The sequence below is a fragment of the Drosophila subpulchrella genome, chromosome 2L, assembly GCF_014743375.2.
Source record: "Drosophila subpulchrella strain 33 F10 #4 breed RU33 chromosome 2L, RU_Dsub_v1.1 Primary Assembly, whole genome shotgun sequence".
In the NCBI taxonomy this organism is placed as follows: domain Eukaryota; kingdom Metazoa; phylum Arthropoda; class Insecta; order Diptera; family Drosophilidae; genus Drosophila; species Drosophila subpulchrella.
Genome location: NC_050610.1, coordinates 22,731,680 through 22,748,834, shown reverse-complemented (window position 1 = coordinate 22,748,834; position 17,155 = coordinate 22,731,680). Strand labels below are relative to the sequence as shown.

General features: G+C 48.0%; 2 protein-coding genes across 4 annotated transcripts; both read left to right on the top strand.

The window, feature by feature from the left end:
* Positions 1-264: 264 nt before the first annotated feature.
* LOC119548825 (polyhomeotic-proximal chromatin protein) lies at positions 265-10,957 on the top strand. Of its 2 annotated transcripts, none has more exons than XM_037856439.1 (6): positions 265-1,026; positions 2,075-2,255; positions 2,323-3,672; positions 3,782-8,542; positions 8,705-9,199; positions 9,317-10,957. In XM_037856439.1, the coding sequence occupies exons 1-6, from the start codon at positions 1,012-1,014 to the stop codon at positions 9,376-9,378; spliced, it is 6,864 nt and encodes a 2,287-aa protein (XP_037712367.1). In that variant the 5' UTR covers positions 265-1,011; the 3' UTR covers positions 9,379-10,957. The 2 variants fall into 2 exon arrangements, with proteins under 2 accessions (XP_037712367.1, XP_037712366.1); XM_037856438.1 differs by having other exon boundaries at positions 2,072-2,255.
* Positions 10,958-12,577: 1,620 nt separating this feature from the next.
* LOC119546632 (carbohydrate sulfotransferase 11) lies at positions 12,578-16,950 on the top strand. Of its 2 annotated transcripts, none has more exons than XM_037853073.1 (4): positions 12,578-12,663; positions 13,869-14,425; positions 14,488-14,543; positions 15,094-16,950. In XM_037853073.1, the coding sequence occupies exons 2-4, from the start codon at positions 13,935-13,937 to the stop codon at positions 15,867-15,869; spliced, it is 1,323 nt and encodes a 440-aa protein (XP_037709001.1). In that variant the 5' UTR covers positions 12,578-12,663; positions 13,869-13,934; the 3' UTR covers positions 15,870-16,950. The 2 variants fall into 2 exon arrangements, with proteins under 2 accessions (XP_037709001.1, XP_037709000.1); XM_037853072.1 differs by having other exon boundaries at positions 12,582-12,784.
* Positions 16,951-17,155: the final 205 nt, after the last annotated feature.

Sequence of the window (17,155 nt, the reverse complement as noted above, 5' to 3'; positions counted from 1 at the left end):
AGAATTTGAAAAACGCAATGACAATGCAAGTAAATATGCTTAGAATTACTTATAATACAAAGAACACTGGTTTTTAATTCTTGAGAGAGTATTTTTAATTTAATAACCAATTACTTTAAATTATTAATCCATTAATTTATTTATGTCTTCAGAACATCTGACAGCCTCGCTCACGTGAAACTTCCAGTGCGGGCTGTTGTGCAGCCCTGGCCAACCGAAAAACGGCGCCAAATTTAGGGTATTTCGCTGCGCGAACATCTGGCAACACCGGCTGGAAAATAAAAATGGCTACCACTGTGTGCTTGTTATTGTTCGTGGAATTTTAATAATTACGAAGTTTTTTGTACAAAATAAACAGGATAAACGCATCGCTGCAGCGCCAACTGAAGGCCCCAAAGCAAGCGCGAATCTTTCGACACCAAACCGAGCGTTTTCCGAGTGCCCGCAGGCGATCGAACCGTGTGAAATTAAGCCCCCGAAAATCGGCTGCCCGAATGCGTGAAAATTTCGGAGACCCGCAAAAGGGGCATTATTATTCGGCTGCCGGATGTGAAATGGAGAACAGTGGGGGCCCAAATACCTTGCAATTGCCCTGAACAATTATTTAAAAGCGGGCAGGCCAGGTTTCCAGCAGGAAAAGCGCTTGAAAAGTGACGCAGGAAAATCCCTATCCGCGCCCCGCACGTGTGTGTGTGTGTGAGTGAGTGTGTTTGTGTGCGTTGGTGAGGCTACTACTAAAAAAGAAAAAAAAAAGTTAAAAGCGAAAAGAGAGAGAAAAAAAAATAGTGGAAAATGCCCAAAAACAAAAGTCGCAGAGGTTAAAACAAAAAACTAGCGAAACCGAATCGAAAGACGACAATAATTCGAAAAGAAAAACATAATAAAATGCAATTGCTCCACTTCCGATTTCCATGCAAAGGACGCCACGGCGGTCAATCGAAAGCTAAATGCGAGAATTGAGCAGCGTTCTACCAATTAAACCTACGACGCGTGCGATTGTCGTGTGATGATATGCCACTTAAACAGGTGAGTTAATCGTGTTTCGTGTTTTCACGTTTAAAAAGCGCAGCGGAACAGCTGATTTGCGATTATTGCACTTGCAAATGGGGCTTCTTATTTTTGTTTCTCCCCCTTTTGCATTGTGCACTTGCGTCACCCACGCACCAAAAGCGGGGAATAAAAACAAAAACAATAGGCGGCCAGCGGTGGAGGGTACTATTTGCTTGCTCTCAGGTGTTTCTCCTCCCGTTTTTTTTTTTTTCTGGTTTCCCCCTTACTTTTTTTTTTGATTTTATTAATCAGCCCGCCCCCTTTTTACCCCCCGCCTTAATTCCAAGCAAGTATTTTGGTTACCTTTTCCCTCTGCCACACACACTTGCCCACCCAACACACACACACACACACGCACACCCTTCCAAGAGGCCAAGAAGAAAAATGGCGACGACGTCGGGGTATCGATAACACACCGCAGAGAGGAGAGAAGAGGCGAGAGAGAGAGAGAGTGAGGGGGACAGAGATGTAAAAGAAAACGCACGCACGCATGTGAAAATGCAACCTGTGGGCAGCAGCCGCAGCTGCCCCGCCCCCTTTTGGCCACCGCGCGTGGAAAATGCAGTCAGCTGAAAAGCCCTTTGGGTTGCCTAATTCAAGCGTTTTTATCTCGATTCCTGTTGTCGAAACAAATTGTTGTTGGAATTTCCAATGAGTGTGCTATAGCCATCTCGCTCTCACAGTGGAAACGGCAGGGGCAAAAACAACAAGGAAAAATACAAATAAACTAGTAGAGGGAATATATGAATAATAAATAAATAATAGGCTGGAAAGTTGTTTGGTTCATTTATTATTATAATTTAGAAATGTGTGTTTTCCCATAAATTAAAGAGCTTCGTCCATGTGTGTGTGTGTGTCAAGACCAGGGCTCCATCCCCCACCTACAGCTATCGATAACAAGTAGTGCCATCGCTAGCAATTTCACTATCTCTCTTCTTCTTGCTCTTCCTAATACGGCTCCTTAAATGTTAATTAAACGCTGTGAATCTGCTAAATGTCTCACATTCTGGACCCTTTGCAGCAGCTTGAACCGTCACTGGTGCGGATATTGGTCTCGCTACCCTGGGATGCAGCGCAACGGCTGCGCCAGCTGGCCAACGATGGGAATCCCGAGCTGCGCGCCCTCAACATTCAGTCCGTGCAATTCGAGGGCGATTCTGTGATAACTTTGAAAGCTGGTGGAGAAGATATTAAGATAACCAAGTGTGAGTCCCTAGCTATATCATGTCCAGTCGGAGACCAGACTAATCCAAGTTTAATTCCTTCCCGCAGATAATGTAAACGAGACACTTGAGGCGGCTGGCTCGCTTTCCGGCAACAAAAGTGGTCTGCTGGCCACGGGTTTCGATGGCCCCAGTACCAGCAAGGCGGCCTCCGCCTTCATGCAACAGCAGCAACAACAACAACAGCAGCAGCAGCAGAGGATCCTGCAGCAGCCCCAGAACGATGCAATCTCACTTCAGCAAAAAAGAGCGGCGGCGGGTCTGGGACTCCTGAAGATGCCCCTTCAGACGCAACAGCAGCAGCAACAACAGCAGCAGCAGCAGGTGGCCGTCACTCCCGCCGTCTTCAAATCCCCCAATACCGTGTGCCCAATGGAGGGCAAGGTTCCGCTGCTGCTGCCCTCGCCCTCGACCACGCGGGATTTCCCCTTCGAGAGTATGCGGCAGGCGAGAGTACTGCAAGGTCGCGAGGCGGGCGGTCTGGGTCCGCCCCTGCCGCCACCGCCTCCTCCGCCAAATGTAACCCTCAAGGTGCTGAAGACGCAACCGCAACAACAGGCGCCTCAAAACGGCGAGCTAACACCCACAACAACGCCAACATCAGCGACTCCAACGACGCCCGGCAGCAAATCTCAGTTCATCCAGCCACCGCCGCCGCCATATCCGGGTTTGGGAGCTGCCACGGCCAGCAGCGTCAGTTCACCCATTGCCATAGCGGGCGCCAATGCCAAGCCAGCCATTGTGACGGCACCCAGCCAGCAGAGCCAACTGAACCATCCGCTTGGGCATCCGCCGCTGCCTACGGCCACGTCGACGGGCAGCAACAACATTGCCATATCGTCGCCGCTGCTGGTGAATCTGCTGCAGAACGACGGCAATGCCATGTCCAATCCGAACCAGCTCAAATCGCCCCAACAGCAGCAGCAATCGCCACTGATCGGCATGAGCCCCAGTGGAGCGCAGATGATGAACTCCCCGATGCGATCCTCCGGCCCGGCGACACCCAGCGATTTCCTCATGGGCGATGTGCTGAGTCCGGTGGTGCCTTCCTCACCCACAACGCCTCAGGCGGTGGCTCCTCCTTGCCCGCCGCCCGTGGTGATGCGGAGTCTGCAGCAGCAGCAGCAACAACAGCAGCAGCAGGCCATGCTCAGTCCCAGCGGCAATGGCAATCATTTGTATACTCAGCAGCAACAGCAGCAGCAGCTGCAGCAACAACAGCAGCAAGGACCACCACCACATCGCTTTCAGCAGCAAAACCAGCAAATGTCGCCGCAGGCTGTGGCTCTGCGACAGCAGCAACTTCAACGACAACAGCAGATGCGGTTCATGCAACCGCAGCAGCAATTACAGGGCCAGCAGCAGCAGCAACCACAGCAACAATTTCAGCCTGCGCCTGGTAAGCTACTCTGTTCCATTATGGGTTTGTCAACTTTATTAAAGACCATTATAAACCATAATGACATAACTAAATCATCTACTAAACTGTATCCCTTTTCACCCAACAGATTGTTTCAACAACATGGGCATGAGTCCCATGCAACAGCAACAGATAAGACATCAATTGAGACCTGGCGGCCTGCCGCTGGCCCCGCCGCCGCCTCATCCGCAACAGCAGCAACAGCAAAGGCTAATGAGCCTGTCCATGCCGCAAGCGTCGCCCCAACAGCAATTCATGAGCGGAGCCTCGCCTTTGGGACCCGCACTCTCGCCCGCCTCCAGCCACCATTCGATGCACAGCCCGCTGATGAACAATCATCAGGCACAGCAGCAGCAGCAGCCGCAAATGGTGTCGCCAGTCCCTACACCTGGAACCTCCGCTCCCAGCGAACTGGCGGGACAGCATATGCCAGCCACTCACCACGTACCTGCAGCTCCGCCACCGGATTACAATCAGGCGGCAGCCAACTCCCGCTGGCCACTGGCCGGAATCAATAAGCCGATGGACTCGGCCACCAAGAGCAGTTTCCAGGAGTTCACGCGCTACCAGATGCAATACAATCTCCAGCAGCAGCAGCAGCAAGTCAACCTGCCAGGACAGCCGCAACAGCAACAACAACAGCAGCAGCAGCAACAGGCCCAACAGCAGCAACAGTTGCCGCCACCTGCGCTGCCGACTCAGCAACAGCAAGGCCAGCAGGTTCAGCAGCCACAGGTTGCTCCGGGTCAGCCTCAAGGTCAGGTGGACTCTTTGATTTCGCTGTCCGTGCTGGATGCTCTCACCACAAACGACTTGGACGCCCTGCTGCCAACTTTCAACTGTGATCTGGACTCGACGCTCAGTCTGGAGGATAAAAACGAGCTCGAATCGCTGCTGCAGGATGCCAAGGATTTGGACTTGGATCTGATCGAGGAAAATCTATCGGCCGTTGACATGGATGTGAGGGATGCGCTGAACACGCTGGAGGCGCCACTGGAGCAGCAGCAACAGCAACCGGCGTTGATGCAGCCCCAACAGCAGGCGCCACAAATTCTGCAAATGCCCTATCAGCAACCCCAGCAGCAGCAACAACAACAACAGCAGCAGCAGCTGCAACAGCAATTGATGATGCAACAACAGCAGCGACAGCTACAACAATTGCCGCAGTTGCAACAGCGCCAACAGCAGCAACTCGTGCAGAGACAAATGCAACTGCAACAACAGCAGCAGCAGCAACTGAATCATATAGTGCAACGCGATCTGCAGCAACAGCAGCCACAATTGCAAGTGCAGCATGCGCAGCAGCAACAGCGACCTCCCCAGAAACAATTTATCATTAATCCACACACCGGGGACATGGAACCAATGGCCAGCGACGATAGCGAGACGGAGGCCGAAGAAGAAACTGCCCAGCCGCAATTCCGCAACAGCAATATGTCCAGTGGATTGAGCAGCTTTAATTTCAATCCCGCCAACGACATGCCCAGTCTGCCCAACAATCTCTTCTCCGAGGAGGATTCGAATTCCGCGCAGCAACATCCGATGGGCATTGGTAGTGATCAGGAAAGGTCGCGCGACTCCCTGGCATCGAACAAATCGGCCTCAAGTCGGGCTAGAAAAACTCCGGTCCCGAAAGCGAATCACAGCAATTTAGGTGCGGGCGATAATTCGCCTCGGTCGAGCAATAGTTCGCCTTTGATTGGCTTGAACTCGCCCCAATCCATGACAGCTAATGCAGGTGGAGCGCCCAGCAAGAAGGCCAAGCCAAATCTGCTGCGCGGCAAGCTGCAACAGGGAGTCAAGGAGCGCAAGGCCAAGGATCCGACGGCCACGCCGAAACCGAAGCGAGAGCGGGCGAAGGGCAATGCCAAGACCAAGGCGGCCGAGGAGAAGATTAAGCTGCGACTGAAGCTGGATAAGGTGGAGACCACGCCGGCAGCGGGAGCTGGCTACGAGGGACAGATCATCATAAACCAGCAGCAGCAGCAGACCATTGTGGTCAACAATCACATGCAACAGTTGCCCATACAGACGCAGCTGTTGACGTTGCCCACACAACAACAACAGCAGCAGCAGCAACAGTTGCAGCAACCTCATATGCAGCTAACCCAACAGCAACATCAGCAGCAGCAGCAGCATCAACAACCCTCACAGCTTCAGCAACAACCCTCACAGATCCAGCAGCAGCAGCAACAACAACAGCCGCTCCAGCAGCAACAACAACAGCCGCTCCAGCAGCAACACCATCCGGTCTACAGCAACTTTCAGCAACAGCAACAACAGTCACAGCAACAGGCTGTCCCGGGTCCCAACGAGCCCCGTGTTCCTCCCCTGCAGATCCGTTTGCGCGGCAAGAACCATGTGGTGGTCAAGAACACGCGAAAGGATCGGAAGAAGGGTCAGAATCAGGAGGCTAGCATTGATGAGCGGCAGCTGAAGCGCAGCTACAGCGATCAACCGCCGCAGCAGTTGCTCATGGACGCGATGGACAACAAGCAGGCTAAGCTCACGCCACAGCAACACGTGAATGGGCTGCCCATACTGATACAGAAGACGACGGCGACAGCGGCACCGCCACAAATGGTACAACAACTGCAAACCGGAGGAGGAGCTACCACTACCAAGACCACCACCATTGTGGCGGGCAAGAACGGGCTGACGATTAGTGCCATTGTGGAGGCTCACAAGGCTCAGGTTCAAGCGTTGGCCCTCGGTGACCCCCAGCCGATTGTGGGCTCCACCAACACGGGAACGACGCCCACGCCCACCACGCTGCAGCAGCAGCAGCTCAGCAAGATAGCCACCTCGTTGCCCAGCAGCATTACCCTGAGTGCCATTAACAGCAACAATAATAACAATAATGTGAACAGCGGGAATAACAACAATCGGCTGTTGACGATGAAGAATCCGATTAAGACTGCCGCCACCATAACACCCATTGTGGGTGGCAAGCCGATGACAAAAAACCATAAGCCGCCGCCATACATCACAGCCGTGCAACAGCTGCAGCTGCAGAAGCAACAACAGCAGCAGCAGCAACAACAGCAGCAGCAACAACAGCAGCAGCAACAGCAGCGACAACTGGCGGCGGCCGTAACCATGTTGCCCAGTGCGACGACCCTGAAGCGTGTGGAGATAACAAAGGTCACACCGCAGGTCACGGCAGAGCAGGCTCCTAGCATAAACCCATCCCCAGTAGCAGTTGCAGCAGCATCAGCAGCAGCCGCCACCACAGCAACACTAGCGACATCGTCGACGCCCACTACGCAAACAACTCAGCTGATCTGTGATAGAAAGTTGCCAGTGGCCAGCATGCCGCCCATGACCACAGTCAACAATGTTGTGGTGGCCACCGTGAACTCCTCTTCCGCCACAACCCTGTCGTCCCTATCCTCCGTATCCACAGCCTCCTCCGTATCCATAATCACCACCTCAACCTCTACCTCATCGCCGGCTGCTTTGCCCAGCACACTGCGCAACTCGCCCGCCAGCAATGGCAGCGGGACACCCGGTCACGGCAATAATGGTGGTGGCGAGGACAGTGGCATTGAGTCCATGGACGCGCTCTCCGAGAAGAGCCCGCATCAACTCTCCTCCAGCAGTCCCATCCAGGTGAGCAAGGCGGCAGTTACGATGGTGCAGCAGCAGACGAGCAACATAGCCACCACTGCAGTCACGTCGGTGACCACACCCCCAGTGGTTGCTGCCAACTCAACGCCAGCTGCTGTGGCGCCATCTCTAACCGGGTCCAGTTCCCTGCAGCAGCAGCAAAAGCAGCAGGCGGACGATGAGATTGAGAAGGCTCTGGCCAAGATGGAAGGCGACTTTCCCGACGATCTCGAGGACATTGTGTCTTCGATGATTAAGGACACAAGCGAATGTGCCAGCGCTGCAGGCGGTGGCTTCCTGAACAGCCTGGAGAACTCGCTGCCAGCGGCAACAGTAGCAACTGTTGTGGCGACAGCAACCACGAACACAAGTAGCGTCAAGTTGAATGGCGAACACCATATACTCGAACACGATGATCTCATCAAGAAACTCACAGATAGCAAGCAACCGGCGGCCAAGGTGAAGCTGGAGGAGATGCCACCGCTGCTGACCATCAAAAAGGAGCCGGCGATCAAGCCACCGGTGGGTGGCAGTGGTCTTAAGGTGGAAGCCAAAGTGGAGCCTAAAGCTGAGCCGAAAGCCGAGCCCAAGTCGGAGGAGAAGGTGCAAGAAAAGCCTCAGAGCGAGGCCAATTCAGCCTCCCTGCAGCCCATTTCGATTGAGATTCCTGCCCAGGTGGATGGTGAAACGCCGAGGATAAGGACGCGGGCCAGCAGTCGCCTGGAGAGTCCCCTGGATGCGCCGAAAGCGAGTCCCGATCCCACGGTGGTCACTGGAGCAGCAGCCACGACGGCAACGGCAACCAACACACCCAGCACTGCCAAGAGTCTTTCCCGCGCCTCTTCCACTGCCAGTCCTCGAGTAGTTACACCCACGCCCAATCCCAACAACAACAACAAGCGACGGCGACAGGAATCTGAGTGCGGCAGCAGTAATGATGGCGCCGATTTGGCCGAGAACAGCATTAAACGTCCGCGGGTGAGCAGCGGGAATGGTGGCGCCGCCGCCTCCAATAACAATGCAGCAGAAGCGACAGTGGATCTCAATGCCGGTGCAGGATTGCCCAAGAAGATTGAAATCGAGTCATCCGATTCGGATGAGCCGCTGATCGAGGTGGCCGGCAAGGTGCGGAACTCCAAGCAGGCCCAAGTGGAGGCCGCCGACGCGGCAGCAGCAGCAGCAGCAGTGGAAAAGCACGTGACGCGGCGAAATGCACAGCAGCTACAGCCACCGCAAAACAGTAAGTGGACTTTGAACCCGGGGGAAGCTAACCTTTATCATGATTTGGCAACAAGTTAGGATAAGGTTTAGCATATCGCAATTTTAAGGGGGCACATAATGTGATTAGTTTCTAGCTGCAAAAGTAAACTTGTGATTAATCAATTTATTATTCTCCCAACAGAAACAACAGGCAACCATGCTTCTGCACCCACTCCTCCCCTTGGAACCCCGAGGACGGGCAAAGCTCAAGTGCCAATTGGAAACACCACTGCCGCCAATAGCAATCACAACAGCAGCACTTCCAACAATCCCAGTGTGGTGTCCACCTCTGTGACGACGACAACAGTGCCAGGCGGAGCTGTGGTGACCACTACCAGCCAAACCAACAGCACCACGAACGTAGTGCACGCCACTCGAGGAGCCACGGCAGCGGCAGCCACGAATAATAATGCCAGCTCGCCCACTGACGAGAAGATCGGCACCCGGAGGAGTGTGCGGGCCAGTGCGGCGGCCAACAAGATCATCTACGGTCGCAGCAATGCAGTCGCAGCTGCTGCAGCAGCCGCCGCCGCGGCAGAGCCGAAGGCAACACCTGCAAAGGCGGTAGCAGCAGTGGTCAGCAATGTTGCCACCGTGGAGACCGTCGCGGAAGCCAGGCGAAAGACCCGCAGTGCAGGTGAGCAAAATATTGAATCATTATTGAATGGTGCTAACCTATTTTGTTTTAAAAAATGCTATTTTTGGAAAATATCTTAAAGAGTAGTTCCATTTGCTAATGGTATTCCCTTTACAGTCATTGGTGAGTCCATGCTGACCGAGGGACGCCGGAGAAGAACGTCGCGTGACTACAAGTGACCAGAGTTTTGCGCCTTGGCTAAAGGCTTGAACCATCCGAGCGATGCGCACGAAGACGATCTGCTGGAGCTCTTCGAAGACTTTGAGCAGCAACAGCAGCCGCATCCGCAGCAGCAGCAGCAGCAACAGCTGGAGATCAACAACAGCAGCAGCAGCAGCAGCTTTCCTTTAGCCCAGGCGCAGGACGAGGACGGTGATGAGACGGCCGAATACGAGAATCTGGCGCGAGCAGCCGGCGGTTACATGGAGGAGGCCGATCACTTGCTGTCCTACCACAGCAGCAGCAGTGCCGCGGACGTAGAGGTGGACGAGGTCCTAATGCCCGAGCTGGCCAATGCCACGGCCCTGGACTGCGGCAACTTTGTCGATTACGATGAGTTCAACCTGTGCCTGAACAACATCCTCAGCGAGGAGGAGGACAGTGGCAGCGGAGGAGCAGGAGGCAGAGGCGGAGGAGGCATGGCAACTAAACACCAGCCGACATGGCGCGATGCCGGCGACGTACTCAACATCGTGCAGCTGAACAACGATTTGGGCTTGAGTTTCCAGGAGTTCGCCAGCGAGGCGACAACGGCGGATGAGCAGCGCTCCGCCAGCAGCAGCTCGCCGCAGCTGGCGTAGTGAAGTCGGAGCACGGACGGCTACTTGTATATATCACACGCACTGATACCGAACGCTTTCGTTTGTAGTTCTTAGTCCTAGTTTCCGTTGAGGATTTTGTATAGTTAGTGGTAGCCACAAGTTGCAATAATGTTGCGTCTCATAGCGAGCAACATCACACCCAGACACACTCTAACACACACAATACACACACACACACACCGCAGACGGACGGTTGCAAGCGCCAATTTACACTTTGTTTTCTGCCCACCAGTCCGAGTTTATTCGCCACTGCTATTTAGTTACCCAGAAAATCCACCCATTGGAAATGATTTGCTAGTCAAGTGAAACAGGCAATTTAATGTATAGCTCAGAAGATGAAAATTTGAACAAATTAGTTGATTAACGTATTTGAGAAGCTCCCATAAAAACTAACGTAGAATAGATGGCTGAAACTGATAACTGAAGAAAGAATATCTCCAAACCCTCACGCGAACACACTTTCTCACGCATGCATAGTTTAATTTGAAAAAATCGTATTTCCATGGACCGCTCTGTAAATATATTTTGATTCTTTACAATCCAACATGAACACACATTTCTAGCTTTAGGTTGTCTTACTTTTACGCGCTGCGCCCAGTCTAAAGTCGTCTATAAGAAGCAGGTCCGTTGGATCGAGCAGATCAGAGCAGACCGCACGTTTACTTTAGGTTTTCTAGTTTTTTGTAACCTTTAACATATGAATATACAGTACAGTACATACAGATATAGCGTATTAGTTTCCGTAAGCTTGCGTTGTTTCGAAAATTTGTTTTTTAGTTTTAAATGCTCTAGCCTAAGGACAGTAATCTTAACGCGAATTCTTTACCAACAATATATGCACATGGAAACCTATGCAATAAGTTAGTCAAAAATGTAAAAAGGCCAAGCACCACAACAAAAATGAAAACAACACAAAAACCTACAAAAAACAAAAAAAATACAAAAAATATAACGAGAAAAGAGTGGAGAATATTGAGAATCAGTCGCCTAGTGTTTGTCGTTTTGCAAAGTGAGAAAGAACTATATAATGTTATATATTTTGCATATGCAAGACACATAAGAAAAAAGGGGTATCGTGAAAAAAGAAACCACACAAACAAAAAAGTTGTATTGTATATAAGGCAGGCTCTATTTTTGCTAAATGTTATTTGAACAAATAGGGGAAAACAAAGAGTAAAGTAATTGAAGAAAAGCAAAGGCAAAGCGCTAGACAAAAACACAAAACAACATTATATATTGTTCAATATTATTATTACCTTATATATATTGTATGATTGCTACATAAAATAATTCTTTTGATACTTTGTACATGTTTACTTTAAACTTTAAAGCAAGGCAAAACAAAACATAAGCGTATGTAAAACCCAACCCTCTAGCATAACTTGCATATATTCATATAGAACCGCTAAACTAAACGTATATAGAACCCGAACTTGAATCCATAATTGCATACCACACCAGCCACGGCCCCGTAATGAGAACAGCGTCGAAAATTGAAGCGTATTTAGTGAACCTCGTTTAAACACTTCGGACAGCCACAGCAAACCAACAAAGCCAACAAGCAACTGCAATAAGCCCGATAAGCACAGCAAACAGCAAAACACGTTAATGGAAATGTTGTATAAAACGTATAAATAATTTATATACCGCTTCGTAAACAAAACAGGCAACAAACAACACACACATAAACAAATAGAAGATATATTTAAATATTTAAAACAAACCACACAAGATGAACAACAACAAAAAACGAAAGTGTCTTAAAACGTAGTATTAGAAGTTTATTATTAATTTGTTTGTACTTTAAAGTAAAATATTTATAGAAAAAGAAAAAATACAAAGATTTAATATACACAAAAAATAAAAATCAAAGGGTTTTTTGAATTTTTGGGAGCTGAAAGAGGTTGGGATTTTTAAAACTATGAAGGAAATGGATTATATTCTTGGAGAGAGAACTTTTGCATTTTATATTATATTTCAGGGTTTAGTACTGGGCAGGGAGACTATCATAAAGCTGCCTTATAAGGAGCTCTAACAATTTTATATCTTATAGAGATATTTATGAAGATAGTTAATGGTATGTTAAATGTTACTACCTTTTTTTATTAACATTTCAATTTATTATATGACGTTTTTACTAGTTAATTTGTACATTATTATATAACAAGAATTGTTTAGTATGGGATCAGACTTCTATATCATAAAGCTGTAATGTAAGGAATTATTAAATCGTTCTATGAAGGAAGTTAATGATATAAACCTCTTTATGAAAGTTTTAAATTACTTTTCATTAGTATTTCCTAGTTATTATTGCTTAAAATGATATATTATTTTCCTAGCTTTTAATTTATTATGCAAACCCCATCTGATGATCACATAGAGGCCCCCGGAAGGTCCTGTGATTTTTCCCGGTGCCCAGCAGCAGCATTCCCACGGACCAAAGGGTGCTCTCCCTGCGCCGGCGCCTGGCGAGGATTGTCGGCTTCCGAGGAGAGCGGAGCTGGCTTGGAACAGCAGGCACCAGGGACCAGCAGCTCCGCCGACTGGCAGTTGAGAGCGAGTGGCCGCCGTGAGCAGGACGGCTGAAGCGGAGCAGGCAGCAGGATTCCCCGGAGCCACAAGCAACACGTAACAGAGCCCCAGGTGAGGAGCAGGGGGCTGGAGGAGAGCAGCGGGCAGCCGTAGGCTTTCAGTATACACAGGCAGCTCCCCCAAAAATAAAGAAAAAGGAGGATATCTATTTTAACGCCTGCCGCGCTTCAAAGTAAGTTTTATCATAATCCATAAAGGGATTACCTCCCGAACAGATGTGTTAACTACCAGATAGTTCAGCTTTAACTGCCCTCAAGTGGTCTCCGAGGTGCCGTGAATACGTTACGGCCAGGCCAATTCCCAGTCCTGGCCACGAGTGACCCCATGGCAACATTACCCAGCAACTGGCGTTATTGCAACAGCAATTGCATTGGCCATGTTGACGCTTAAGGATGACGTCCTACTTTTCGAGTGTGTTGCTGTTGCCAGCTTTTTTTTTTTCATTTTCGCTCAAGTGTGTCTGTGTTGGGGCCACGATGACGTAGTTTGCCAACTCGGAGTGTGTGTGTTGGCCTGATTGTTTGTGTGCTTGCAGGGGTGTGTGTGTGTCGTTTGGTGTGTACACACCAACAAGTGTCGCCTGGCCAAAAGCGCCCAAAATGGAGGGGGGATGAAAAATTAATGGGAGTTACTTGGTCAAAACAGAATCCAAAACAGAATTCGTAAGCTTTCACTTACTTTTGTACACTCAGAGAAGGTATCACTCTATTATAGTGATGCTTGAGAACTCTGGGACCTTTGTTTTTCCTTATATGGTATTTAAGTATATTACACATTGTATTATTTGTATATTAATCAAAATTGAACGTTAATATATATGAGATTTCTTGGGAGACAAGGATCTAAGATTTAGATTCTAATATATTGTATATTTGGATTCTTAAGTGACTAGTTTAAAATCTAAAATGTTGATAACAGAAGTATACGGTTATAATGTTCTAAATATTATCTTTATAAGCTTAGAAAGATGTGTTATTAAATTAAAAGTTTTAAAATTATATTTTTTTTTTATCCTAATACCAGAGGTAAAATAGAAACTGAAATTGCTAGAAAAAAACTTAATTTATCAATTTAGTTTTTTAATCATATTAATACTTAGGAGGAAAAATATATGCTGAAATGCCAGAGAAAAAACCCCAAGTAAAACATAGAACATCATCGATCAGTATAATCCACGGAAGCCTTTTAGAAACATTTTAAAGGGTTCCCCAAAATACTAGCTTTAATAATATCTTATATTAAATAATCTTTTTTAGAAACCCGCCGAAAACCCTCGGAACATGCAGCGAGATCGCTGCAGGAGTCCGTGGTAGATTCGCAAGATGCTCATCCGCCTGCGCTATGGAAGACGTCTGCAGACCTATCTGAAGATAGGTGCCTGTGTCCTGGTGGGCCTGTGCTACTTCGCCTTCCTCTTCCGCGAGTCCCTGAATGCCTACGAGCACCGGGAAAGGGTGACGGCCGCGGAGTTGGAAGCGGAATCGGAGCCCTCGAAGCAGCAGCTCAAGCTCAAGCGCCAGCAGTTGCAGCGCCAGAGGATCTTGGCCAAGCAGCAGGAGCAGGGAAAGGCCACCACGGGAGCCAATGCCAGTGCAGGGAGCTCATCCCCGCTGGCTGCAGCTCCTCCTCCGCCGGCCAGCACCCTGAATCCCGTCTACGAGTACTCCGAGGAGCTGCACAGCCGAACGGAGCGGGAGTTGCAAAGGAGGAGTGAACACCTGGCCGCCGTCTGCGATCGCTATAAGCTGCAGGAAAAGTACCCACCGAATCCCTGGGAGTTCTTCGTCTCACCTGGCCACAACAATCTCGTCTGGTTAGTGGGATTATTTCTTGTAATCATATCTATTTTGTAACCTTATGCTGGATTACTTTCAGGTGCAACGTCTTCAAGGCAGCCAGCAGTACATGGATGTATTATTTTAATATACTGGGTGAGTTATGGATTCAAACACCTTGCTTATCAACTAGGGTTTTCTAAGAAGAAGTTCTGAAAGGATGAACAAAGTTTTTGTAAGAAAGTTATTTACTGTGCAAGCCTAAGAGGTTTAAAGAGGGAGGTTTTATCTAGAAAATGGAACTTTTAAGTTAAGCTTCTAAAGTAATGCAAATTTTACAATGTTATTTAAGGAATACGTAAAAAAGTATGTAAAACATTTTCTATCTATTACCCAAAATAAGGTTGTCCTCGGCAACTTAATACCGGATTTTGATATATTACCACCATGATTACTAGTACAATTTTATTAAAGCTGAGATCGTTGCATTTTAATTGATCGTCTACGGAAAAGCTTTTAATAATTTATTAATGATTGCAACGTTTTGCTTAACTTGTAAACAAGTGTAAAGAACGAATTGCCTCTATCATCTATCAGATAAAAACAGATATGTAGATAATGACGTACCATTATTTGGTGAACTTTAGAATAACAAGTTTTTAAGAACACATTGAGCTTGAAATAATATTTATACAATTTGTTCCAGCTGGCTACGATGTGAAGTACCTCCAGCGGACGGAGACGCAACCACTGGAGCTGGCGAGGAAGCGCTTCCCCCGCCCAGAGCTCGGAGAACTGATGGAACTGCTGCCCAGTGCGCTGTCCTTCCTCTTTGTGCGCGATCCCTTCGAGCGGATCCTGAGTGCCTATCGGAACAAGCTGGAGGGCAACAAGAACACCTTCTACAAGGCCCTGGGCACCAAGATCGTGCACCGCTACAGGAAGCGCAGTCAGGGCGGACCCTGGCCGAGATGTGGACCCACCTTCGAGGAGTTTGTGCGCTTCCTAATCGCCGAACATGCGGCGGGCAAGAGATTCGATGAGCACTGGGCTCCCGTCTACAGCTTTTGCACTCCCTGCAGTGTTAACTTCACCATAATCGGCAAGACGGAGACATTTCAGAGGGATTCAGAGTTCATTATCCGCCAGGCAGGGCTGGAATCCCTGCTCCTGGGACTGGGAAAGTTGCCGCAGCGAAAGCAGCGCAAGATTGGCAACCAGGCGCGAAGTGGGGTTAAATCGGAGGCCCTGGTCGAGCGATACTTCGCCGATCTCGACCGCTCAACGTTGGACCAATTGCTCAAGATATATCGCATCGATTTCGAGCTCTTTGACTACGACTACCGCCGGTATTACGACATGGTGCATCCGTGGAGCATGGAGCAGAGCACATCCGCATCCGGAGTGCCAGCCGTGGGATCCACCAGTACCACACCTTCTCTAACCCTGGGTGGCCATTCCACCCAGGGTCAGGCGACGTAGGGTCAACCAGTTCGGCATCGATGAGTCGTGAAACAATCTTATCATGTACCTTTTTACACGAAAACTCAAACCACAGACAAAGAAAAACAAACACTCCCACACGAAAAACAGAACCCAACCGAAGCTAACAAATCTACCAAGAAAAAAAGTTCAAGGCCAAATCAACGTTTTCCAAAAACGCAAAACCAAAAAGAAATACACTCTTGACCTCTCTTAGATAATGCCAAAGAAAGAAATAATGGAATGGACGGAACGACGACCCAAAGGAAACTTAGTTAGTTAAAAGATTTAGCATTTTGATGGATTTTTTCAGCCACCAAAATTCTGACACGAGACCCCCTACAATTTTACATGGCGTGGCATGTGTTGTGTTGTAGCTAGTTTATAAGTACCTACAATTTACAGTTGCACTCTCAAACCAAACGAAAAACCAGAAACACAACCAAACACACACACAAAAAACAAAAAACGATATATATTATATAGTTAAACGATATATACAGACCTCTATACCAATATCGCGAACGCTATTCTTCAAGGCAAGGCTGGAGAGTTTATACAACCAGAAAGTGAGAAATCGTCTTAAACCAAAGAAAATTCTGTATTTACACATATTTACAACCGAATCCCCAAATACCAAACCCTCAACAACCACAACATATGGTACTTACTATTATTAAGTTATTATATTTACCTATATATAAACGAAATTTATAAACAGGTCTTGATCTAAGTCTATAACTTTTGTGGACTAGATACGTTTTTCCTAGGCTAACGAAACAAGCGAAAAATATTCAAGTTTTCAATATGAAAATGATACCAAAGAACGGAATGGAAGTATTTAAAACTTATAAAAGAGAAAAACCCAACAACAAGAAAAACTTTTCATGTGATGTTTAAGGATTTATTATAAAGACAGAGAATATTTAATTATTATACTTATACTGTATTTCGCATAATGATAAAAGGAAAAACGAAAAACATATTAGTGACATACACAAGATATTATTCTAAATAAATTTAAATTTTCAAAACTTTTTTCGTTGTATAAATACAAGACAACAACGTCATTAAGAATAAATAATCTCTTTACCACTCGAACAGAATGTTTTACTTAATTTCAGCAACTCTTGAAGGTTGTAAGTAATAAGTTGTAAGTTGTTGAAACACGCATTTCCCTACTACCCACATTACTAAATTCTATAATTTCCCTCGAACATTCTGTAATATGTGATCAACTTGTGAAAAGGTGATGTAATCTTTCCAATAAGCCCTGTAATAGATTA

Excerpts from the sequence above, each read along its gene's own strand:
- LOC119548825 (XM_037856438.1), top strand. Across the intron at positions 3,673-3,781 it reads ACAATTTCAGCCTGCGCCTG|ATTGTTTCAACAACATGGGC; the intron begins GTAAGCTACTCT and ends TTCACCCAACAG. Across the intron at positions 8,543-8,704 it reads GCTACAGCCACCGCAAAACA|AAACAACAGGCAACCATGCT; the intron begins GTAAGTGGACTT and ends TTCTCCCAACAG.
- LOC119546632 (XM_037853073.1), top strand. The coding sequence starts at position 13,935 with ATGCTCATCCGCCTGCGCTATGGAAGACGTCTGCAGACCTATCTGAAG. Across the intron at positions 14,426-14,487 it reads GGCCACAACAATCTCGTCTG|GTGCAACGTCTTCAAGGCAG; the intron begins GTTAGTGGGATT and ends GATTACTTTCAG. Across the intron at positions 14,544-15,093 it reads GTATTATTTTAATATACTGG|CTGGCTACGATGTGAAGTAC; the intron begins GTGAGTTATGGA and ends AATTTGTTCCAG.